The sequence below is a fragment of the Netta rufina genome (assembly GCF_964035555.1).
Source record: "Netta rufina genome assembly, chromosome: 5".
In the NCBI taxonomy this organism is placed as follows: Eukaryota; Metazoa; Chordata; class Aves; order Anseriformes; family Anatidae; genus Netta; species Netta rufina.
This window is the reverse complement of record NC_140128.1, coordinates 43,982,179-44,007,470: the sequence shown is the minus strand read 5'-3', so window position 1 is coordinate 44,007,470 and position 25,292 is coordinate 43,982,179. Positions and strand designations below refer to the sequence as shown.

At 46.0% G+C, this 25,292-nt stretch overlaps 1 protein-coding gene across 1 annotated transcript; it reads right to left on the bottom strand.

Annotated features, from left to right (window-relative positions):
• Nucleotides 1-903: 903 nt before the first annotated feature.
• TSPAN32 (tetraspanin 32) lies at nucleotides 904-24,285 on the bottom strand. The gene is made up of 8 exons (XM_084287037.1): nucleotides 24,151-24,285; nucleotides 22,715-22,829; nucleotides 21,694-21,791; nucleotides 17,211-17,285; nucleotides 5,438-5,539; nucleotides 4,595-4,687; nucleotides 2,931-3,014; nucleotides 904-1,071 (listed from the first exon to the last, which is right to left on the bottom strand). The coding sequence occupies exons 1-8, from the start codon at nucleotides 24,214-24,216 to the stop codon at nucleotides 976-978; spliced, it is 729 nt and encodes a 242-aa protein (XP_084143163.1). The 5' UTR covers nucleotides 24,217-24,285; the 3' UTR covers nucleotides 904-975.
• Between the last annotated feature and the right edge of the window lie 1,007 nt (nucleotides 24,286-25,292).

Below are 25,292 nucleotides of genomic sequence, written 5' to 3'. Positions count from 1 at the left end.
GAAGTGGACATTGTCTTGTTTGACCTGGCTGAGGATCAGTCCACTTCTCTCAGATTTAAACACGAGCCCTGTATATATTTAATATCAAAGCCTTTTTGTATTTCACAGCAGCGTGGTAGGTCAGTGAAGCTAGAGAAACACAAAGTTAAGGCAGTGTGGTTGAATGTGCCGGTATGAAATCAGTGCGGTACCTAGGAGGCTGACCAAATCCTAACGATTTTAAAAATGATGCATATCACATCAAAAAGGGGAGTAACAGAGGGATGTGTCCTTATTCTGTCTGGTTGTTTCAAAACACAGGCACTACTTTTTTCTTTTTTTTTTTCTCCCTGATTTCCACCACAAGCTCCAACAATACTTTATAGGGAAAGAAAGAATCAATGGTGGTTGGATACCTACATACTCCAGGGATAACTCAAAACTTGCCCTAAGTCAATAATTAGCAGTGTTCCAGTTAGGAGAGCACATTTCCCTTCAGCAGTGCCACACTCTGTGTCCATGTATTTGCTGATAGTGAACCAGTCCCAGGCTACGGTCCAAAGCTATCACCCTAGAAATGTCACATCTTTTGGGGCCACACAGAACAGTGCAAGAAAAGTTTGGTTTAGCACTGTGATTCTGGCTGGGCTTTTCTTTCTGGATGTATCCAAAGGGGCTGTGTGTGTCCTGCTTGTGGAGCTATACCCTGCACTGCACCTGGTGAGGCGATCTGCATCTCTGAGCCCAGGTGCGCCTTGGTCCTCATCCATTTTCGGTAAAGCTGCCCTTCCACTGAGCATCACCCGGGCCGACCAGCTCAGGAGTGCGCAAGGGTGAGTGATGCAGGAGGGGAAAATGTGCAACATGAGCAGTGGTGACACCCATCCCTCCACCTGTCCCCACACAGTGCCTTCCCAGGTGATTTTGGGGAGGTCTTCAGGTGTCTTCCTGCACCAAGCTCGCTCTACCTCGTAGGGAAGCCCAGGAGAGGAGTTTCTACCTTGCCCGCAGGATGTATTTGCCTTTCCGGTCCAGGTTGTTGCTGAAGTGGATGTAGAACCAGAGGAATGAAGTCAGAACCATCCCGTAAACCTAAAAGGAAATAAATGAAATGGGCAAACAGTTAAATACTGAACTAATGATGATGCTCCCTCTGCATGAATAAGCGATCATAAGAGTTGCCTGCTAGTCTGCTTGGCACTTCTGAACTTGTTATGTATGAAAATATCAAATTTTTCTTGAAGGAGCTGTTTTCCACTAAAATGGTGAACACCAATTCCAACACAAGATAGGGGGAAAAAAACCATGCGGTTAAAGCATTTGATTGGAATTAGCACAGCATGGCTCAAACTCTGTCCTAAAAATATCCAAAAGTGAGAAGAAGCCAGGAAATTCAGACTTCAAACTCCTGCCACAAAACATTCTTCCACGCAAACATACATCTCTCATAATAGCCTTTTGTATAAATAACAGAGAAAAAAATCTTCATGCCTTGGTTGGAGTAAAAAAAAAAATAAAATCAACAAAAAACAAAAGGCCACCACGTGCACACTGCGAGGACAATATGCTTCCTTTGTACTGCAGCTTTCTGATGGGTCCATCACCCTGTGCAGTGGTGGTTGGTCACGTATCAAGATTTACACAGGCAGCTTATCAAAGGTGAGGATGCTGGGGGAAGCATTATGAGGGCTGCAAAGCCCTCTGAAAGCTTGCCTTATTGTGCAAGCTGAGCGCAGCTTGATGGGGCACATCTGTGCACATCGTGGTGCTGGCCAGAGGGACGGGGACACAAGAGCAGCTGTACCAGCCACCAGGTTTTCCTTTGCATCCTGCCATCACAATAGCCAACCTTGCAGCGAGACTTCCTCTAATGTATGCTTCAAAGACTTTTGCCTTATCTGGCTATAGCATCAAGTTACAGGGAAAAAATATAGAAGTGTTCCTACTTTTGTCTGGGTAGAGCTGAAGTGAAATTTCTTCTACAGCCAATGAAAATTAGGAAATGACACCAAATACCCATATGTGGCTTTGCATTAGACATCAGCTATGTGTCCCAAAGATTTTCTGAGCAAGAGCTCAGCTGCACTAAGATCCAATGAAGCTTTAATGCTACCATTCTGTCTGCAAGTACGTAATTCCATCTAAGTAGAAATATACCTGTGTCATTGCCTGATGGCTTTCTGCATTTACTCTGAGCAGTACAAAAAAATCTTTGTTCCTCTGGCTTTTCTTGAGATAGGGAAAAATCTTCTAACCCATATTGTGCTGAGGTGGACACAAGCACTGAAACAATCCCTAAATACACACTGGTTGGGAAAAATTGCCCTGTCTGGGGAGTAGTGTGGAGATATCAGAGCAGACCAAACCTAATTTCATGGTTAAGAAACAAGGCTTGTAACTCTTTTCTGGCATGTTTCACTACACGTGCAAGGCCTCGTACAGGGGTAATTACAGTGGGTGGACCTAGGAGCAGGCCTGTTTTAATTAGGGGCTCTCTACAGCTCTCAACACACTGTCCCCACACAACCACTGAGCACCCTCACCACCTTCTGCAGTAGGAGCATGTCCTTTTCTGCAGCATTTCAGGTTTTCCTTCACCAGAGAGGCACCGAGCTGCCTGGCAGATGGAGCTTTGTGGGCCTCCTACCCCACCTTCAAGACCTGCGCCAGGTGACAGCTCCTCTAGCTTGCAGGGGAGGACACACCGAAACATCTGCAAGGATAAAATGCAGAAACCTCTCCCCATTCCTTGCTGACATGATGAGTTTGGGGCAGAAAAACTAATAACCAAGACTATTTATTTCCTAATTTCCAAGGCAAAGTCCACTACCACTTGTTTCCCTGCTACTGATCTCCAAAAATCATCCCAAATCCTAGCATCCTGGGGCTAATTCAGAATGTGATTCCCCTGCCTCTTGGGGCCAGACACGAGAAGGAATATGCACAGTTACCGTGAAGCAGATGGTGGTGCCCAGCAGCATGGAGACAAGGTCCATGTGCTTCTTCAGGAAGCCCTGGATCTCTTGTAGACAGTCCTGGGAAGAGAGAGACACCCCTTGCAGCACAGCAGGAGCTTGGGAGTCGTCCATCCCCCTAATAGCAATTGCTGTGACCCCAGGTAGAAAGAGAGGGATCACAGAATATCTGAGTTGGAAGGGACCCACAAGGATCATCGAGTCCAACTCCCAGGTCCTCAGAGGACCACCAGGGATGCAACACTGCACTGCAAGATAAACACATGCAATATATTTTCCATCACTAAAATGTGCCTATGATTTTCTTACCATGATTCGGAGCATAGAGGATGTGTGCATGCACAGGTTAAGTGTGGTCATACACAAATGTTCCCCACCCCAATGGAAAATGGATGGAGTGAAGTGAAAAGACGGAAAAGCAGAGTTTGCCATAAAGCTGCTTGTGTTCCCCAAAGGTACTAGCAAACAGCTCCATACTGCAAGGTGTCACCAGCATTAATATATTTGAGTGGTAAGCATGCCCGCAACCTCACTGAAATTCAGTGGGTGCTAGCCAAGAGAACCATTTCAGAAATGCAAAAGCCTGCCCTTGATTAAGCAATTTGCAGAGCGAGGTAGAAGTGCTCACAGCCCCACAATGTCAGTGCCAGAGCAAATGCACTGCAGCTACCAAATGCTGCAGGTCCCCAACTGCAAGTCACATCCTCACATCCTCCTCTCTGCTAAATGCAAACCATTAGCAGAGGCGAACTAATGCCCATGCATGGTGCCCAGGTCTGCTTTCATCTTTCTTCCTCTCCTCCGAGCTGCTGCCCACCCCCACTTTGAGATTGTTTTTTCCAGGAGGTGGCTGGAAACCAGAGGTTGAGGCATGCTTCTGCATCACAGGGTTGCGTTAGCCTCTTACGTAACACGGATGTTTCTTCATAGCTGTAGCAACGTGGTTTTGTTTTACCTAAGGACAATGTATGGTATGATGCTTGCAGCTTCAGCTACGCCAGCTGATTTGGCTACTCCCATAGAAAAAAGCATACAAGAGAGCTTGGAATATGAAGATTGCATTACACCTTCACAGCATACACAGTCCAATACTGGTGGCTTCTCCATCACTTCACTGGAATGCTGGACAGGAGAGAAATCCAGTCTACACAGTGCAACTGCTGCTGGACAACGTTATCCTACTTTATGCATTCCTCCTTTTAAGTTTTAATACCTGACTAATGCCCACAGAAGAGGGAAATAGAGTCATCATGTGCACCTTCAGCATTTGCTGTTAGCAGAACACTTTTTAGGTCTCAGAAGCTAGCACCACACAGACAGGCCCAATAGCTTTTTGAGGTCAGACACATGCCTGTGGTATCACATCATCTCCACACAGGTAGAAGATGCAGAAAAGGCTGGAGAGAAGCAACAGGCTGCAAGAACAAGTGTTTTGGAGGCTTTCTTGGGCTGCAAAGCAAACTGCCCCTAGAGACACCTTCCTGTTTCTGGTTAAAACAAAGAAACAAAGAACAACCTAACCTACAGCAACCAAACCACAAAAAGGTCAAAACTCTGGCTTAAGCATTAAAAAACAGTAAGATTTTAAGCAGTCCATGAGTAGTAGCACAGTGGGAGAGTGGAAGAAGCTTTGTGATTACCTGTCCGGCAGCCTGTGCCTGGCTGGGAGGACACGTATTGTGCTCAACGGCAGCCGTGTCCCCAAATGGGGAGTGTTTCCCACAGCACAGGAACTGGAAGAGAGGAACAGGGTTTCATGGAAGGAAAGGAACAAAGCAGGTAGGCATGCAATCGGTAATTTCTGCAATGGAAGTTAAACTCAGGAAAAAAAAAATCAATGAGGACTGTTCTTCCATCAATTAAAGTGGCTAAATTAAGCAGGGGATGAAGTTGGGTGGTTCTCCTTGCCAAGGGTGGGTTTGGACATGCTGCTCCACAACCCTGCAGCAAGCACTGATGTTCCTGGTCACAGCTCCGAGGGCCACGGCTGTTATGGTACTGAGAAACATTTGCCCTTTTCTGTGTCTTGAGATGCCTGGATGAAAGCAGCTTTGGAAAGTGCTTGTTACAACAAATTACGAAAACAGAAAAACAGAGGGAGCTGCATGGGAGAAGCCTGGAAACAAGTGAGCAGACCTGACCTTCCCACCCAGCCCCGCTGCAGGCCACAATCTCGCTGCCCAAGCAGGTCCAGCTGCAGGAGGAGATGCATAGCAAAGCGCCGGCTGAGACAGGCAATATGTACCAGCTATGGCACAAAAACTTTGAAGATTTTGTACCAGAGAGATGCTCAAGTAGGTGGCCCTTGGATAATCCAGGTGGGAAGGGGAAAGACTTCACAGCTGACTGGAGCCTCTGCTTCCCAAGATAAAACAGTTTTACAGCATTTGTGAAGCATAGCCAGGCACCAGCCACAGCCTGCTGAAACCAATGGGAAGATGCTCCAGGACAAGGCTGTCTGCAGAGGCTGGAAGATAACTTACTGCTTCATGGATGGCATTCAGCTCGTGCCTCCTGAAGCTGGAGACATTCCTCCTCACCTCCTCGTACACAAGGTCGTACATGTCCATCATGCTGTCTTCCACCTGCGATAGAAGCAGACGTATGTAAAGGTCTCTCCCAGGCATATTGCTAGATGAGTTGAGCAGCTACTGAACCACTGCCACACAGCAGCAGCTGCTGTATGACCCACCATGCACCAAGGGGCACCCACGACATGGTGAGTCCCACCATGAGCTGTGATGCTGTAAGTGTACCACTTTCTGCTACACGCCACTTCAAGGTCTCACCTGCTGATGGCTGGAGCTTCTGGCCAGTTTGGGAGTTGGTGTCAAAGAGGAACATGGGTGCCTCTGACCTACATGCCTCCAAGTCCCCCCATGTCCTGCCAGGCAGGGATGACACCACCTCCTTGTTCTGACAAGGGACTGCGAGGACAAGTATTGCCACCCTGAGATGCTCAAATACAAAGGCAAGAGCTCGTTAGATGGATAGTGTCATCCCAGTGACAGAGGATTTCCTCTGAACTGAGCCAGAAGAAGTAACGGGGTGACTCAGCGGTGAATCAGATCCTAAATATTTACTAAAAGTGTGAGAACTCGCAGCTTGACAAATCCCAGCCCACTCCTGCTGCTCGGGTTTCAATGGAAAAATATGACAATTACATTTAGTGCCTGGAGTAAAAAAAAAAAAAAAGCAAAAAAAAAAAAAAGCAAAAAAAACAACAACACAACAGAACTCCTATTTCTTCCATTCATTTCCTCATCCATGTTAATTTGAATGGGTCTGAAGGCAATGCTTGGCTTTCAGAGCAGAAAGGCAATCTGCGAGACAGACAGAGTGGAGTGGGTGGCTGCATGGGGAGGAACGAGGGCTCTTGGAGCAAAGCCACCACTCAGAGAGGCTTTTAAGTTAAGTTTTAAGGGGCTGCACTAGAAATTACTCTAGGGAAAAAAATTACAGCACCATGTGCCAGCCTCCGAACATCTTGGGAGTGAAAGCAGGGCTGTTTGAGGTGGTTTATAGCCATTACTGCAATATCGTTCTGTCCCACCTGGTTGTCCAAAAGGCAATGACTGACAAGGAAAGGGAGAGAGGGAGGCTGAGGAGATTACCTCCATCAGACTCAGCTCCATGTCACCAGGGATAAATTTAAGCACCATGTCTTTAGGAGATATTCCAAAGCTATCAAGAGGAATAGCAGTGGGGAGGGTTGGAGGATTCTAAGGGTGATCACACACCTGCATGTCCACCAGAGCTGGCAGGTGATGAGCCATAATCCCACCACCAGACCAGGGGTTGCTCAACCTGCAGCAAAGCTTCCATCCATCAGGATGCTTCTCTGCATGTCAGAGGGCAACCAGACAGTGAGGCAGGAGCAATCCAGTAGCTTTAATGAGAGCTCCAGCGATGGGCAGGGCACAGAGATGCCGAGCCAAGGTGCATCAGACCTTAATGTCAAGGTCCATACCACTGAGCTGTACCACACAGGTGAGGAGGAAGGGCAGGCACCGGAGTAAAATGAGATTACTGGTGGATGTGTGTACCATCCTGCTTCTGAGCAAATCTTAAACCCCAATAAAAAGCAAAACATCTAAACTTGTCTAAGTTCTGGTGGGCCATGAAGCAGCTTTCCAGCAGCAGCAATTAAATAAACGGATTCAGTAAAAAAGTTTCCATTTCCACTGAAGAACTGGATTGAGAATAATGAAAAAGAATAATATTTCAGCCTCCTCTTGTGGCCTTGTGTTGCTGAGGAAGGAACAGGAGCAGAGCAGCCTGCTTCTTAACCCACAAAGTTATCAGCTGCTTATGAATATCCCAGCGCCCATCTAGGTTGCAGGAATACAACTACCCTGTGTTATAACTACATACACACAGATCAAGGGAAGTTAACAGTGCTACATATGCAATTTTGCCTTTTCATATTTACTATTACCCCCAGATGCTAAGGTTTCCCTTAAGAGGCCTACATTTGGATTTTATGCACTTTTTTTTTTTTTTCTTTTCCCAAGAGGGTTCAAGTGACTTGATAGCATGGGTTCAAACAATCACAAGATTATGCTCCTGCTTACCCTAAAGGGTCTCTGAAACAGCAAAGCAAACAGCGTTTGAAAGCAATCCATAAGTTTAACGTCAAAAGTTTGCTGAGACCTGAGCCAGGAAATGTTGGGACATGTAATTTTAAGCCCCCTGCCTTGGCTGGGCATATTCCCCAAAACCTCAAAAAAGTACTCCTTTGGCTGCAGCGAGCATTGGGCCAGATCTGGCCACTTTATAACTGTACTCAAACCACAGGTAAGATGAGACTTCACCCAGTGATATTTCATCTGCAAAGACCACTGCAGACTCCAGGCCCTCATTACTGCTAATAGTAACAGGAGAGCAAGGGAGGGACTCTTTGTTAGGGAGTGTAGTGATAGGTCAAGGGGGAATGGCTTTCAACTAAAAAAGAGTAGATTTGGGTTAGATATAAAGAAGAAATTATTTACTCAGGGTGGTGAGGCCCTGGTGCAGGCTGCCAAGAGAAGCTGTGAAGGCCCCATCCCTAAAGGTGCCCAAGGCCAGGCTGGATGGGGCTGAGGACACACTGGGCTGGTGGGAGATGTCCTGCCCATGGCAAGGTGTTAGAATTAGATGATTTTTAAGGTCCCTTCCAAGACAAACTGTTCTGTGATAGTACACACTCCCTGCTGTAAATAGCATGTGCTCTCCCCTGCAGTATCTGTGCAGTGAGCGGTGCAGCTGTGCACAGTACTTCACAGAAAGCAATCTGACAAAAGTCATTCCCAAAAAGAGACTTCTTATTTTAGGTGCCCCATGATGATGCCAAGCGTTTTCGCCACAGCTGTTTGAAGGAAGGGGGGCAATGGGAGAGGATTGAAGGAACAAGATTCCCATAAAAAAAACACTATGGCAGAAAACTATTCCTACCCTAAGAAACAACAAGGGAGGAATTCGCCAGCAGACACTTCTCACAGTTGTCTCGACTACAGCAGTGCTGCTGATGATGAGGGAAGCGTACTCTCCAGACACATTAAGACTACTAGAGACTTAAATTACACAGTATTTCTGAGCTCACTTAGGAGCTGGATTCTTAGTTATTTACTGAATTTTCGTTTTCCCAAGCAGCCTCCAAGAAGTTAAAGCACAAAGGATTAAATGGAAAATGTTTTATAGCAATAATTTCCTTTTAAGACGTGTGTCTAGGCAAGCCTGAGAGTACAATTTGCTGATTAGTTGTTCTCAGCACTTCTATCTAGCAATTACATCTAGCGTTTATATCCAGCATTTATATCCAGCTATTATCTATTCAGATCATAGTAAGGGAACATCAAAGTACAAAGCTTTTTTTTTTTTTTTTTTTAAAAAAGTGATTTGTCTGGAGTTCCTCCATATCATCTTCCTGATTTTTGCTAGAATCATTTGATTCTGGAGGGGAAAGTTGCTGTCTTCTAGCAACATAGAAATTTGTTTGCAAAGATTACTGCAGAGAGCTTTCCAGTTTAAATATTTCAGTGGTGGATGTAAAGTCCTAAATCTCCGTGTATCAGTGGCTGTTCCTTCTCTGCAGGAAACTGTGCCATGGAGCATATGAGGGGGCTGGTTTGACAAGAGACAGCAAAAGGTTGTACTTATGAGCCATCATCCTAGCAACTTTTCTGCCTGAGATGGGGTTACATTTGTGCTCAGAGCTGCAGCCAAGCTCTGAAGCACCAGCCATGCATGGCAGCATATACTAAGGCCAAAAGGGCATGCAGCCTCATGCATGCCTAATGATGTAAAAAATAATTAAAAACCAAAAGCATGAGAGAATCACCAGATGGTTTCATGACCTAGCCTTTTTTTTGCAACATGGCTTATTTTGTTCATGAGGCGCAAATTCATCCCTAAAGTTTCCTGGGAGCTGGGACATAGCACAGTGAAGAGCTTGACTACTTCTTTGCTGTGTACCAAATTGCCATCCTCAATAGATTCCCATCACACATTCCAATGAAGGGCAACTTTCAGTCTATCACCTCAGAATAACTGCTTTTTTTTTTTCCCCTGTTTCTTGCACCAGGTGTTGGAGGAAAAAAATAGTAATCAGGGTGCTTTTTCTCCCATTTAAGCAACCGGATGCGTGTTAAGTTTGAGTGGTTATGCTGATACTGTCAGTGACACGTTAAGAAAGCCACAGCTGTGCCTCATCCCTTAAGTCAGGCAGCAGTTAGCATGTGATGGATGAGTGGATAGATGCAGCTGCAGAAGAGGAAATCTGTCTGGGCTTCTCCTTGGAAGGTCTTATGCCCCCACTACATGTTAGTACCACGATGGCCACATGGATTTTCCTGTTCCCAGTGTCATGCTGCTGGTTTTTTGCATGGTTCAAAACTAGTTAGCTTGCCCACTGAGGCCTGTTGCTGGAGCGGTATTTCTGGGCAAAGGTCTCCCTTGCAAGGAGAATGTACCTCCAGTGCTTGTCAGTAAGAAAAAACAACAGGGAAAGCTGAAAATGGAGCATCAGCTGGGCTTTGGCTTGACAAAAACCTCCAGGTTAAGTGGTATGGAGGTTGCACCTTACAGTAATTCTTCTCCTGGAAGAAGCTTGGCAAAATGTAGTAGCTCTATATTAGTGAAATAATTGCTGTCTCTCATTTCTGTCTGCATTCCTTAATGAAACATTTAGGGGTGATAGAGATGAGTTAGTGGATACAACAAATGGAAAAACACCACGGAGATTGATGTGGGTGACTCCAAGTGATTTAATAGAATAGCACTTTTCACTTAAAGTAAAAGAAAGAAGGAATTTTGAGATTGTTCATCATCCTCTAAATCCTTTATGCCCCTCAAGAAGAAGAATTTATGATTGCAAGAAGGCATTTACTCTGTTGAAACCACTTCTGTTCTTGCCTTTGGCTATTAGAAACTAAAATAAATTTCACTTGTTTCCTCCAAGAGAGAAATTCATGATTTTGCCTCGTTATTCACCAAAAGAGATTTTTTTTTACCCTGTAACTGTACTTGGAACAGATACGTGTGACAAGGAGATCAGTATTCAGATCTGATTCCTTTGCAAGCAAGAGATGTCAATGAACGCCCCTCTACATATACACTTCTCTAACAGCATGTCAGCTCCCTTCCTCTGCTTCAGGCTTCGTCAAGTCAGTCAATCCCAGATGCAGAAATCCTGCCAGCACTGCAAACCAGAGCAGCCTTGCAGCCCCTGCCTCCAAAACCTGCATAAGGTTCTGCATCAGGTGCTGCTCCCCTCTTATGTCAGCAATCACTGGAGACCACTGATGCAAAGAGAGCAGGGTGGTCCAAGTGAGACTTTCAGCCAAGTCATTTTCATGTTTTCTTTTGATATATACATATATAATTTTGTATTGTTGTAAATGTGTTATTATTTTTTAAATAACTCATTGATTTTCCTTTTCTTGCAGGTTTTGGGACAGGAACAGGCAGCCCCTGTCTTTTGGTGCATCACTGAGGGTTATGCAAACAGAGAAGGGAGCAAAAGCCATCGTGAAATAACAAAGCAGGAGAAGCAAAGCCTTACAAAGCTATTTCTCTCCAATTCCGGCGCTGCCTCCTGTTTTGAATCAGTTGCACAAGGAGCTGATGAAAGTGCTGACCTGTTTCACTGCTTCCCTCCCGCCTCAGTGCTGCCTTCCCGAAAGACAGATGCAGACAATGCTTCTCCAGGGGCACAAACCAGCTTTGAACAGCATGGCTGGCCAAAGTGCTCTGGCAGCTGCCAGCTCCCATTACGAGTGACTCACACCTTCCCACAGCTCTGCTCGCTAAATGGAGGAACGCTGCCTGAGTTAGCTGAGCACCAAACCACAAGCCAGGTCTCCCTGCTTGTCACTGAGAACAACAGATCACATATATGCCTTTATATACACACACACACATTTCCTTCTCCTTTCAGCTGCTGTCTTACAAACCTCCTCCTCCTTTCTCACCCCCACAGCCCAAACCAGCAGCAGAAGTCCAGCAGGATGAACAGGGCACATAGCATCCAGCCAGTGTGCAAGGGAACACCACAGCATCTGTGCTTCTCATGAGCCCAGGAGCATTGGTTTGTGTCTGTGGCAGGGTACCAGATACTTCACAGAAAAGTCCAAAAAATAAAAATAATAAAAATCCCAGTCAGGCAGTTAATAAACACCAAAAGGTTTTTTTCCCTTAAACCCTCCAGATCTGAGGCTGTACCTCCAATGAGTAACACCAGCCTCAGTGTGTCAAGGTTCTCTTGTTTCCTTGATTTGGTATATTTGTAGAGCAAAAGAAGTATTTCAGTCCACATTTTATAACAGAACTGCAAAACCAGTGTACTGCCAAGGGCCCACACCGCTTCTTTGTGCTCCCACAGTTCAGATGCTACACCCAACCATCGATGAACCTCCCAAAACTATCATCATACCATCTCTTGCCCGTAGCACGTGAAACCAGTGCCAGTCAAGACTGCTTTCCCACTAAAAGTATAGACAAATGCTTTTTTAAAAATTAATTTTACCATTAAAATGTTGTATCAGCACTAGATCCAATCCCCTATGGCCACGTGAAGGTTGGACGTGCCACTTTGTGCTGGGATGCTGAGGACCATCCGAGCACCCTCAGGCACTGTGGCTGATGCTGCTGGAAACAGCATCCCCAGCTCTACCATGGGAAGCAGCAGCAATGGGGCCACACGGGTTCAGAGCTGGGGCAGCGATAAATTATAAAAAGCAAGAGGGTGAATGCCTGAGCGTCGCGTCAGACAAAGGACAGCACTGTCTCGCCGGAGGAGTGGGGCATTTGTACATGACGGGAATGCAAATGCTGGGAAAGATTCATGATATTTAAAAAGGGGGGAGGGTTTTCCCCTATTTATTTTCTTATTCCAATTTTGCATGCTTCAGAGACAGGGGAAAAACTCATGCTTACGTTAAAACAATTGTGCCTGGCAATATGAATAACATCAGGAGCAAGGAAGACATCTGATTGTTCACATTGTTTTAACAGCAAAATCCCTGCTTTTGGCAAAGGCTCTTGAAAGGCCCCTGTGAACAGCTGCAATCCTGTCCCAGCCCCGCTGCTTCAGAAAGGAATCTGCCTGTGTGCTTTGGTTCTAGCTTCAGAAAGCACCTGAACACACCTCCAGCTGGTGTTTAAGACCAACTGAAATCATGGACTTAATCTTGCATTAAAGCATTTACTTAGGGTGAGACCATCACCCTGGACCAGACCCTGTAGGAATTTGCCCCAACATAAACTGCTACAAATGACAGAAACAAACAAAAAAACATACTTTGCTTGCCACCAGAAGAACCTCTACAACCCTGTTTAAGGAATTACTGGGAAGCATTTCATAACTTCTTGCATAACTGCAGAAACGACACGGATGTGCAAGGACAAGGCAAACTCTCTGAGTACGTGCAGTCCAGCACAATCCAAAGAGGCTGACACCTTTCTAAGCACATGGAGGGAAAGCTGCTGGGGAAACCTCCTTCTGAAATCACCCAGCAACTTGAAAATTGAGAGATTGCCTCATAATTACAGCCAGTTCAAAGTCAAGCAACCTTTTGACCAAAAATTACTCAAGAAATTGGGTCTTCACACCAGAAGTGGGGACAGATACACACCAATGCAGGAGGCACAAAGCAGCTGCTTATATTGTCATCTTCTGGCCACTCCACCCTCAGGACAGGATGCTGTGAGATGTTTTGGATACATCTGCATTTTTTTTCCCCTGGTATCTTTTGTGGCAAATGGAACAGCTCCTCCAGTCCAAACAAGAAGCCTGGCACAACCATATGCACCAGTGCTTAGTTTCAAAATTTCCCCCGAGTCAGGAAATTGTAAATGTATTTGGCTTTAAGCTAACATTTACCTAACAAAAAAACCCTGTAATTAGAAGCTCTTCTGCTGCAGAACTCCTTTTGAGCTGCAGTGATTTTATTTCTGCTGATTCACCCTCCCAACCCCAACGGGCTCATGGGGCTCCTGGGAGCACGTACTAAGCTGCTGCAGAGAAAGGGAAAACCAGAACGTGACATGACGTTGAAGCTCCTCTGGCCTTTTCTGCAGCAAAGCACAGAACTAAGCCTCAAACCCATTCTGTATTGGTTAGCAAGAACATCAAAAGTCCTCCTTGTCTATTACAGCAGGGGCTGGGTAAGGCCATGTGCTGCAGACAAAGTCAGATGCACGTTCAACGCTCTGGTTTTGGACAAACTGTGTTTTGGGAGCTTCTTCATTCATAACTCCACCACCACCCTTGCTACTCCTCATGAGCTGGGCCAGAGCAGGGACATTGTCTCCCTTTCTTAAGCAGTCACTGTTGCCTGCTAATGACTGCTGATCCCTGTTGATCTCATAGGAACTAAGCCGTGTTGTACACATCAGAGAGACAGGTATAGGATCCAAGATGTTATTCTGATTTATTTGTTCTTCCCCATTTCATTCACCATTTTGTGGCCAAACCTACCAGGCAGGCATACATCAGAAAAGGGAACCTTATTTCTCAACAGTAATTCCTATAATTTAATGCAGGCAGATGAATGTGTAGCACCCTCAGAAGACAGCCCAAAGCCCAAAACCCAGTTATTGGCCACGTAGACAGGCCAATGGGGCAAGGGCTAACTACATTGCTGAACAAAGGATTCAAGTTTTTGTGGCAAGGCACAATAAATCCCGGATTTGTTATTTTTGCACAGCTGGGATAAGCTGTTTTACAAATAAAAACTGGTGACACTGAGTCTGTCTGGAAAGTAGGTAACTTGAAATTAAAAAGCCATGACAGATGTCTGAAATAATTCAATTAGGAGGGATAGAAACCCTGAAAAGCAGAAGAGAATGGGAAATGAGAAAGATTCACATTTTGTTTACAGTGGTGAGGTCTGAGAACAGTGAATATTTACAAATGAATTGTCTTTTTCTCCTGTCCTGCATAGCTTCTCTGCAAGAAGTACTGTAAACAGGTCTCTCAAGAGTCAAAGGCAAAAAGGACATCTTGCTTTTATCATGTTCAAACAACACTTCTATCTACTGCCTTTTGAAAATAACCATCAAAACCCTTTTTCAGCTGAAGATTGGGCTTTTCCATCCTAGCTGGATGATTTTCAGTAAGAGGGTTCTGTTCTATAAAGGATTTTTATTTAATTTTATTTATTTTTTAGATCAATTGGAACAAAATACTGAGAGCATCTGCTGTGGATCAGGGGATAAGAAACTTCCCAGCTCCTACTTGCAGAAGGAGGGAAGGGCTCATCCCAACAGACTTACAAGATACTGGTAAATTTGACTGATTTCTCCCCGTATTACTGCTATTTCTGAAAACACAAACATGCAGGAGGCTGTGTGAGGGCCTCTGGTTTAGTTTTTCTCTTTACTTTGAGAAAATCAGACAAGCAAACTGTTCTATAATGAAACTTCTCAAGCCTTTTGAATCCCCCACCCCACTCAGCAGTCCATACCACTGCATTGTCTGTCCTGGGGAGGCAGTCACATCTGGCCTTTCTTCTTCACTGGTGAGACAAGTTATCTTTCAAGCAAAGCCAAATTTCCATGTGTTTTGTAAGCGATGTCCCTATAATTAAATCTTTCCTCATTTTTAGTCCCTGCTTTTCTTTGCATTTTAGCAAGAAGAGAAACCCAAGGGGATCCCCAATGGTATTTTATTTTTTCTGTTGTCAGAAATATTGCTGTTTTTCCATATCTGAAAAATAAACATTTTGAAACAAAAACAAAAAACATTTTGTCTTGTGAAAACTATTTCTGTTTTGCTTAAAACAAACAATAAAAAATGAGTACTAAAGCTAACCATAACACATGGGTGCATTTATGGGCAGGGCACTCAAAGCAAAAAACAGGATAATGATTTGAAGTAAAAACAGATGTAGCGATTAAATCATTTACAGAGAAAGTCTTTAAATATGTTCAGCTAAGTGTTTTGTTGATTGGTATCATTCTTTAAATATACTCAGCTAAATATTTTGTTAAATGGCACATACCCTTATTCATTCAATATACAACTTTTTCTTGTGGTCTTTTCACAGCCTATTTCACATTTTTGGAGCAAGAATATCTAAACAGCCTGTTCACATAATGCAATTTCCAAAGACCACCCAGACACACTTTCTGGTGCCACTTCTTTGGTAACAACGCTTCTGTTTAAAGCTCTCATTAGAAACCTGTGCAGAAGAAGGAGATTCCCTGCTTGAGGTCTCCCTTTTGTATTGATTGCAAATTATTATTTCCATATTTAAATGCTAGTGTGAAAATGACATATTTTCATAGCTTTGCCTGAAACCAAGGAAAATTTATACAGAAGCTGTAAGAAGACTCTTTGCTATGGATGTCTCAGATCTGATGGACACTGCTTTAGCCAGGTAAGGGTGGGACCTTTGTGCACAGGTGGTGCTGCAATAGAGATGAACACTGCTGCTATGCCATCAGTGTTCACCTGATGTTTTCAAAGCAGCTGGACAAATTCATGGAGGAAAAAAAAAATCCAGAGGACATCACACACAAAAGAACCAGCAGCTCATCTCTAAGTGACAGGCTGTAGGCAGCTGGAAAGCATTGCTCCACACATGCTGGGTTTTTGTGTTCCTGCCTTTCTGAGATCTGGTGCCTTTGGTCTGACCCTTATTGCAGAGGATCTTCAGCTCCTGGTCAGCTGTGGGCAAGCTTTCTAGAGGCAGGAGCTCATCCCTTACTGCTTCCCCATTGCCCTTTGGTCTTACAGCCCCACAGGGACAGGATTTTAACCTCCCCACAGGACACCAAACCATTACAACATGGAGTTTCTATGAGCTGTGTTCTGTGGGTTGAGTGTGAGCACAAAGAGGTGCAATTGCAGCAGCCTGAGCACAGACTGAATCTCTGGGGTTTTGGTGGAACCATGCTCCACAAAAAATTTCAATCCCAGATCTCTTTTTTTTTTTTTTTTGAGCATGGGTGGAATTAAGACCAAGAAGCAGCAAATTCACCTGAATAGGAAGGGGAGTAAACATGTAAAGCAGATGAAAAGAAATGATATCAGCTCAGGAAAGAATTAAAAGTCCAGCCTTCCTGAAGTACTAAGCCCCATCCTGCTGTCACGTACCTTACATCTCCCCATCACCCTTCATCTCCAGCACCATCCAGCTCTCCAGCAGCGAGCTCTGGAGTAACAATTCAGAGAGCTGAAAATCAAGCCTCCTGCAGTCTTCTCCTCCAGACCATGCATCCCAGCATGACGTCAACCCCAAATGCTGTTTTTCACACTAGCTATTTCACTGTGCCACTGCTGCTGGTTAACAGGCACAATTCCTGGGTGTTTCTCATAGATCTCAACAGAGACAGAGACAAACCAAGCAGCCACAACCTTTGAACTGAGGCTCCCAGGTGAAGTTACCAGGAATTAGAGCTGGCTGGAGACTGCCCGATATTTGAGACGAAAAAAAAAAAAAGAAAAAAAAGAAAACTTTCCAAAAGCCAAACACCTTATTTTTCAAAAAATGAAACATCCAAAGCTATTTAAAACAAGATATATATTTCAATTTACCTTCAAGAGAAAACATTTGTCCTGTCTAAGAATTTCTGGGGCCAGCACCCCACAATCCCTTCTCTCCCTTTAAATAACCTATTTCTTGCAGAGGAGGGATGTAACACAACATACATCCTATAGACCTTGATGAGGATGGCTTAATTACCACCAGCTGTCCCTTTTAAAAGGAGAAATTGGTACAAAACCTGCATCTGATGAGAGGCTGCTGGTATTTCCTAGCAGAGGAAGCTTACCTCTGTGCTGCGCGCATATCTCCAGCAGGCAGCTGGTATCAGCCCGCAGAAGGCCAGAGCGAAGCAGAAAAACCCCTGAGGATAAAGAGAAAATTATTATCAGTTACGCTATGGGGAGAAGACATCCATGTGAAAACATGCTAAGAACATATTTAATGTGCTTGTTCAAGCAAGTTTGGTTAAAATTAGAGCTAAGCATTGCTTTCTCTTGGTATGCTTCATAACTTGTAAGAAATTGGATGCGCAATAGCATGATTCTCTATCAGGAACCCTCTGATTACAACGTGGCCATTTGAAGGGGTTGACCAAAAAAAATCACTCGGCTTCCTGTGGAGCAGCTAACCTAATATGCCCAAATTCTTCTTATAAATAAATAAATAAATAATGTTTACATGCTCCCCTTATGAAGCAAGAGCATGCACAAAAATAGCACCTCTCTCGAGGGATCCAATCCCCCATGTCTGAAAGTCAGTTGTGGGTTTCAAGGAGGGGAAAACTCTAAAGTCCATAAATGAATAGTCCATAAAGAAGTGGGATGGAGAACAACCAGTGTTGGGAAAGGAGCTGGACTTTCCCTTGGCCCACATCTCAGCACTGTCAGCTATGTCGGAGCTGCATGGCCACGTTGACCTGCTTAGACAAAAGGAAGACAGAAATACAACCAAGGCCAGCAAATGACACTGGGGAGTCCAAACAATGACAGCAATGACACAGGAGGCAGCTTGACTTTTGTCTTCTTCCCCAGGCTCACAGAGCTGGAAGTCAGACGTGCTGTCTCTTTATTTGAAGAAATTCAGTCCAAAACAAAAAGCCAATCCTGATGTAAACATCAGTGCCTGTTGTGACAGCTGGACCAAAGGATCTTGTTCACATTAAAAAGAAAAAAAAAGTGCCTATAAAACGTTTGAAGGCCAAATGGATTCATCAAATATGAATCCACAGCTTAGTCTGAGAATGGCAAGTGATGATGAATAAGCAGCAGTTGTAAATTATTGCCCTTACAAGCTTTTCCATGAAACAGTCCCTCTTCCAAAAAGGAGTTATGCGTCAGGAGAAAACTACCCATCTGACTACAGCTTATTTTGTTTTCTCTCTCTCTTTTTTTTTTTTTCCATCTGAATACTTCAATAATATGACCTAGTTTAAATCACTTAAAGATTAAATATTTCATGAAATTTTACCAAATGCAAGCTTAAGGGAAGGAAAAAGTAACTTTTGCTTAAGAAGTATGGCTTTTTTTTTTTAAAAAAAAAAAAAAAAAAAAAAAAAGCTTTTAGAAAAAGAAAGCCTCCATATACTCTAAGAAAGGAAAATGTGTTACTTCAAATCCTGGAAATGTATAAGCACATGCCAGCAGAATGACTTTTCAGATTGTTCCACAATGGAACCAGCCCTGGCATTTTGCTGCCTCTTTACACCACCCTCAGACAAACAGCATAGCAGAGTCAATGTTTTCATCCAATTTAGGACCAAAATCAGGCTTGAAAAAAAAAAAAGAAAAGAAAAGAAAAGAAAATTAAGGTAGATGAAAAACCAACACTGGCAGCAATGGGAAAGATCTCCCATAACCAAGAGGACCTGCTGTGAACCTGTGAAGTGAGAACCCCAGCATGCAAGTGGCATCACCTGGATTTCTCCCCTTTTACACTCCCATCCTTCCCACACTTACGACATCCCTCTGGGGCCAGAAAAACCAGCAGTATCAAATCCGCTTGCTCATCTTCCCTTCCTCAGTTCCAGCCCACAGTCCTTCAGCATCAGCTCTCCCTTTACTTCTGCCTAGCGTCTCTGGGAATAGAGACGCAGCCCCTTGGGGACCTCCAGCCGGTGCAAAGCAATTACACGGCTCCCAGAGCATCTTATAAATGAATCATAGGCTGCTGTCTCCTTTTCCTGGCCAAAAGCACTTTTAGAAGTGCAATTTTCTGATTATATTAGAAGATATTTGGAGGAAAAAGAAAATAAAAATGAAAAGGCAACATGCAGCTTGCACGTGATGTGTGGAGGGGCTCCCTGGAGGAGGACAGCCCCACTGTCACCCTCCGCCATCAGTCCCTCTTTTATGAATGACCTCATTCCCGTCCTCGCTGCAAGGAACAATTCAGCCCCTAGAGACTCAGCAGCATCTGCAGAAATGGTGTGCCATCTCTCGGCGGGCGTAACTTTTAATTCACCCTTCTCATGCTTACCCTTTGGGTAAAGCAGTCCCTGAGCATCAGCATCCTCCCTGTGCATCCCAGTCAGCAGCATCCCCAGCAGCACCTTGCTGATGCTTCGGGAGAGCAAAGGGAAAGTTATTGGGGCTGAGGGAGGGATGCTCTGGCATTGGGGCTGGGCAGCTCTGCCAAGCCACCCGCCAGCCAGGGAAGGAGCAGATCTGTGACCTCCCCTGCTCTGGCTGCTTTTTGGTGCTGCTGTGAGAGCTTCCCCCTGCAATAACTCACAGCCCAGGGACAGGGAAGGGGATAGATAATTTCAGATTGCATCCATCAGATTGCAGCCCTCCCTCCCTGCCCCAGTTCACCTAACAGCACGTGGCGTGCTTGCCTTTCCATTTAAGCCTTGCCTGCAATCTCTGTCTGCAGGAGGAACCCTTCCTCAGCTCCAGCTGAGCGCAGCATCAATGCCTGCTCCTGGGGAGTGCTGTCACACAGATGTGTTACAGCACTATGAAGAGACAAATTCACAGCAAAACCGAGATGCTGAAGTGTGCTGCTGGGTTATCAAGGACCCTTAAAGCACTTGCCTGCAATTACACACCTGGGGGCAGTAAAGCAAACAGCCTGTGCTGTGTGCTGGCCCTGCTGGCACATCACTCAGTGAGAAGCTGGGTTACACTGGGCATCCACCGAGCCTTTTCCACCACAGAAATTGCTTGAAACAGTTGATCCATCCCAAACACTTATTTTGAGTAATTTTTAGGCTGGAAAGTTCAAGTGTGAGAGTTTCAGGTGGGATATTCTGGTTGTTCTCTGCCGCCCCCCACCCCCCTCTCTCCTTGTCTGACCAGCTACCATCACACGGTGCCTTAAATGCTGTCAGAGCCAGTTCCTTTTGTACAAGAAGTGCTAGCAAAATTGCAGTTTTCCTTCCTTTTCCTCCCCTTCAATAGAAGTATGGCCTTCAGAGGCCATGAGAGCTGCAGGATGTTTACATTCAGGGCTGCCTGCCTGGTGCACTGCATATCACCAAGAAGCAGGACTGCAGCTGGAGGAGAGTCAATAAACCAGTCACTGCTCCCCCATTGAAGAGGAGCTCTGGGAATAACAGTCCAGGATTTTTGAAAGTAATATTTTATCTCTAAGATCTCAGTTGTTCTCCAGGAACCAGCTTCCCTGCAAGCACTGGTGGGTGTGCAGAGGTTTCTGCCTGGGCTGGTGCCGCTGCTGCAGCTATGACATGAGCTGCTGATTCAACTCATTCTGGTTTCTAACCACCCTGCACCCATCGTTGTCATTAGGACAAAAAGGACTGAAGCCCCTCTTCTGCATATGCAGCCCTCCTGAAGGAGGAGACTGTTCAGAGCCCCAAAGGTCTGACTTGTGCTACTCCTGCCCGTGGTCACATCCGACCTCAGAGGCTGGCTCTCTGCCTTCATCTCCAGCTTTCACATCCAAGATCAAATGTGGGTAGGGACTGGTGGGGAAACCAGCTGCAGGATAATCCCTGCTGCAAGATATCAACAGTTTTAAAGGGCTGTATGCCAACTTAGAGGTCTAGGAAAAGGTCCCCTATAGAAACCCTGCGATGCAAGTTGTTACCATGCTGGTGAGCTGTTTGTGCAAGGAGGAGCGGTGCAGGAGGTGCTTCAGAGCTCTGCAGGGAGGACAAGTACACCTTTCCAGCCCTGTCCCAAAGCCAGGAGAAATCCCAGAGGATAAACTGGCCGCCCTGGGCTCCTCGACTATTCCTAGGGCTCTCGGCTGCTACCCAGACACGGCTGTGCCTTGCCCAGCGCCAGCTCCCCGGCCCCCCCCAGCGGCCAAAAGGGGCCTGGAGCCGGCAGGAGCCGAAGTGAAGGTGCTGGGGCAAAGCCAGCAGGAGCCTGGAGAAAGCACGTGTTTAAATACCAGCCTCGTGGGAAGCGTGTCACCCCAGCCCCTAGGCACCGATGAGCCAAAATGGGAGCTTTTCTCCCCAGAACTTAACGAAATCGCATGGCTTCCTGCAAAGCATACAGTCCAGGCTCAAACACTGCTCAAAAAGTGCATCATAACTGCAATTGCTTTGGAAAACAAAACAAAACAAAACAAGAAAACCCCACCACCATCACCAAAAAGCCAACAACAAGGTGCATAAAGATGCAATCCTCAGCTGGAGGAGCCCCACGGGGTCAGGCCAGGCTGCGCATTATAAAAAACATCCCCTTGCAGCACAGTGTGGTGTAATGGGATGTCCTACCCCTACGTGCATGCAGCAGGTTGAAGGTGTGAGTGCCTGCACGCCACCCATTCCCAGCTGGCCCCTCGGGAGGGATACGCACCGTCGCTGTGAGGCACTGTGACTCCCGTACCGTGGCGGCCGAGCTCAGCAGGGCTGCGAGGATCAGGGTCATGCTAAGGCAGATGCCAACGTAGAAAGCTGGAAGGAAGCCGGACATGGGATCTGCGGTCAGACACCAAGACTTCGAGGGGACTAATGGCAAAATGCTTTTGCTCGGGGAGAGGACAAAAACTGCATTTTGGGGAGGTGGTGTAAGAAGACCACTTTGCAGAACTCGAATGCTTTATAACTTACTCATCATTTCCCAGTTGCTTTGCTCATCTTGCAGGCCTCTGAGCAGCAACCCCAGCTCCAGCAGAGCCAGGCACGCTGGGAGGATGCCCATAAGCTGACAATTACTTCAGCCCTCTGATAAAGATGCCCCCAAACTGGGGATGCTGAAGAGCAGCAGATGCTCCGCGGCTGCTATCAGGGCTCGGCGTACCGCTAATCTCCTGCACCACTCGCCCGCTGGTTTCCTCCCGGCCAAGGCAGGGCCACAGCCGGTACCCGAGTGCTTTGCAGCCCTGGCTCAGGGCTAAGCGTGAAGTATCGGGCTGTTCTCATCTCTTTGCTCTGGTCTTGTATCCAAGACTCAGTTTGTATTTCTCCTTCATTTAGTCTTTCCCTATGACCTTTGTACCTTCCAGGGCCCAAATTAAACCAGGGGAAAAGAAATGAAAACATTTTTCCCCCAAGAAAAGGTTTTTCCAGTCATTTATCCTCTCCCATTCTCCTCCCAGCATCATTTTTAACCATATTCAGCCTCAATCCCTGTAGCAGCCCCTCTCCCCATCCTCCTGTGGCACCTCCAGTCCCACCACACCTTTAGGTCCACCTACATCTGGCTGAGCTGCTCCTGGGCTTGCTCTGCAGCACAGGGGAAAGATGGAAAGATGCAGTGTGGGTCCAAAAACAGTGGGAAAAACAGTGCCTGCAGGACTCCTTTAGCCCTAGAGCATCCTCCAGGCCCCAGATCCTGCCTTCCCCAGAGGTCTCGCTGGGGCGTAACCGTGACGTACCTGTGTGGTGGATGACCCGGTAGGAGTTGCTCTCGGTGGAGATGTTGCTGATGACGGTGAAGCGCAGCCCATAGTGGGTGACTGTGCTCAGCGTGGCGATGGACAGCCCCAGCAGCTGCAAAGGAAGGTTTGGAGGAAGGGATTTACACAGTGGCAGGTCCTGCTGAGTGCACACAATGTGTCTGGATGCTCCTGAGTCCTATCCACAGGCAGACAGCCTCGACATCCAAACAGCCATGAAGGACAACACTGAACAGACCCCAAAATGCACACAGCAGGACAAATCCTAGACACATACATACTAAAATGATACTATAGTTTCAGAAGCTAAGTTCCTCCAAACCATAGCATTTTCTGCTTACAAATAACCTAATTTACAGCACCTATGATTTCCTCATGCTGTGCGTTATTGCGTATCTCGATCCACGCCCAGCAAAATGCTTAGTGCAACACCAGCTAGCTCAGATTTCTGAGAAACACCAGCCCAAGGAATCCTCCAACACAGCAGTAACGTGATTCTAGCCACCCATGGCAGCTGCGTGGCAGCATCTCCTCTGAACATGTTTGGTAGCAGTCCTCCTTTGACACCTTAGGTCATTTGGAAGAACAAGCAATGTACAGCCACAAGTCCCAAAAAGGTGAAATTTTGACAAACTTGGAATTTCAGGCGTGGACTGAAATAAGGTATTGCCCTTTAATTACACTCTTTCCAAGCCACCAACACTTTTTGAACTAACTACAGAACCTAATTCTGTTTTCTTCTGAAGCTTGAAAATGTCCATGAGGTGAAAATGCAGTGAGCCTTTACAACTCAGAAGCATCCAACAGAAGCATTCTCAAGTGTCCATGGCTTCCCATCAGCTCTAACAGTGGTGTGTTTTCCCCTGAACTCCTTGTGACGTCAAGAAGTGCTTCTTGAATTTGCTTCAAAAAGCTGTTAAAAAGGATCCCTAGAATTGTGTTTTCTTTGTGGGGCAGGTCTGTGGGTCCACAGAGGGAACACCATCACACATGCTTCCACCAAAGCCCTGCAGTTGTACATCATCACCCATCCCATCTCCTGGTGACCACCTCCCAGAAACAAGTGAAATTACACCAGGACTCTCTTTTAAACCCCAAAAGAGAGGAGCAAACATCTTTATTTTTTGCTGAAAGCCACCCATGCTGCTTTCCTTTCCTCTTCCAGTTGTGAAGCAGCTGCGGCAGCCTGAGAAACCCGAAGTCTATCAGCTGCGGGGCGGTGATGCTGGTGGCCCACGATAACTGTGCAGGGCGCAATGATAACTCAGGCAGTTTGCTTTGCTTGCCCCTCCACACCCAAAAAACAGAACGTGGGAAAAGCTGACCCTTTCTGAGCAGGGCTGGTGAAAGCAGTTGTTCTCCTCACCCCAATTTTTCAGAGATCCCATCCTCTGCCCCCAAAGTTGCTTGCTTACCATGATGCAGAGGCTAGTGGCCATCAGCTGGCACTTGGCGGTCCTCATCCCACACCTCGGCCCCATGGCTGCTTGTCCCCAGGGAGAGCTGGCTGTTGGTCCCTCCAGCTCTTGATAAAGCCACCGAAGGGAGGCACGGCCACAGTGGAGCCTCTTGGGAAGTGTAGTCCCCACCTCTTCTTTCTCCCCTGTTAAAACCTGCCCAGAGCAAACTGCTGGCAGCCCACAAATGCAGCCACACAGCTAGGTGGCAAGCGAGGAAAAGCAGGCAGAAAAATGGCTTGCCATGCAGCTCAGAGTCAAGTTCTTAGAGGGGAAAAAAAAAAAAAAAGCAAAAAAAAAAAAAAAAAAGCATAAATTATTTATTGGGAAAAAGGTTAGGGAAATCTTATTTGCAGATATGTAGATACAACCCCTGCTTCAAAAGCACCCCACCACCCTGTGCATGCACATTTTGGCTCTCCTCCCCTGCACTGCAGCCCCATGGTCTCACAGCTACAGACCCTCAGGCCCAGGTGACTTCTGGTCTTGTACAGCATGAAAATCACCCAGCTGATCTTCATTTCCCCTTAACTTGCCTTTCTGCAGTCCTGGAGCAGTGGCATGGCATCACGGGGAACAGCTCTTACAGGTGACAGGCTTGCAGAGTGTTTTTTTTCCCCCTATGAAAACAGGGGACATAAAAATACAGCACTGAAGGTGACAATAGCAGCTTCACAGATGCCTTCCAGAAGAGGCTTGTGCTTCAAAACTGGCTGCCTGCTGGATGTATCTTTCCTGAAATTAAAATTGAGAAGAAGCCTCAAGAACAACCTGCCTAAAGGGAGACTCTGTGACTGAGTGCTTTAATAATCCTTGGCTCCAGAGCTAGACCGTGGAGCAGTGACGGGAAATAGCCACGGTCCTCCCATGAGGCAAAGAAGGGGAAAAAAGATAAAACCATCCCACATCAGTGGCTACCGTAAAATGACAGAGAAGTAAGAGGGGAGGGGAAAAAGGAAGGAAGATGCGCTTTGCAGAACAGAGATGCAAGACAAAGCACATTGCACAAAGCCATGTGCACAGGAAAAAAGCATGCCATGCTTTTCTTACTCCTTTTCTGCCCGGGAAAGGAAGAGCTTTCTTGCAAAACATCTTGGTTG

Bases quoted from the DNA above. Each gene is read 5' to 3' on its own strand.
- TSPAN32 (XM_084287037.1), bottom strand. From the start codon at position 24,216: ATGGGGCCGAGGTGTGGGATGAGGACCGCCAAGTGCCAGCTGATGGCC. The intron at 5,540-17,210 runs GTAAGCTTCCTC...CTTCTATCGCAG, and splicing joins GATATGCGCGCAGCACAGAG to GTGGAAGACAGCATGATGGA. The intron at 4,688-5,437 runs GTAAGTTATCTT...CCTCTCTTCCAG, and splicing joins TGAATGCCATCCATGAAGCA to TTCCTGTGCTGTGGGAAACA.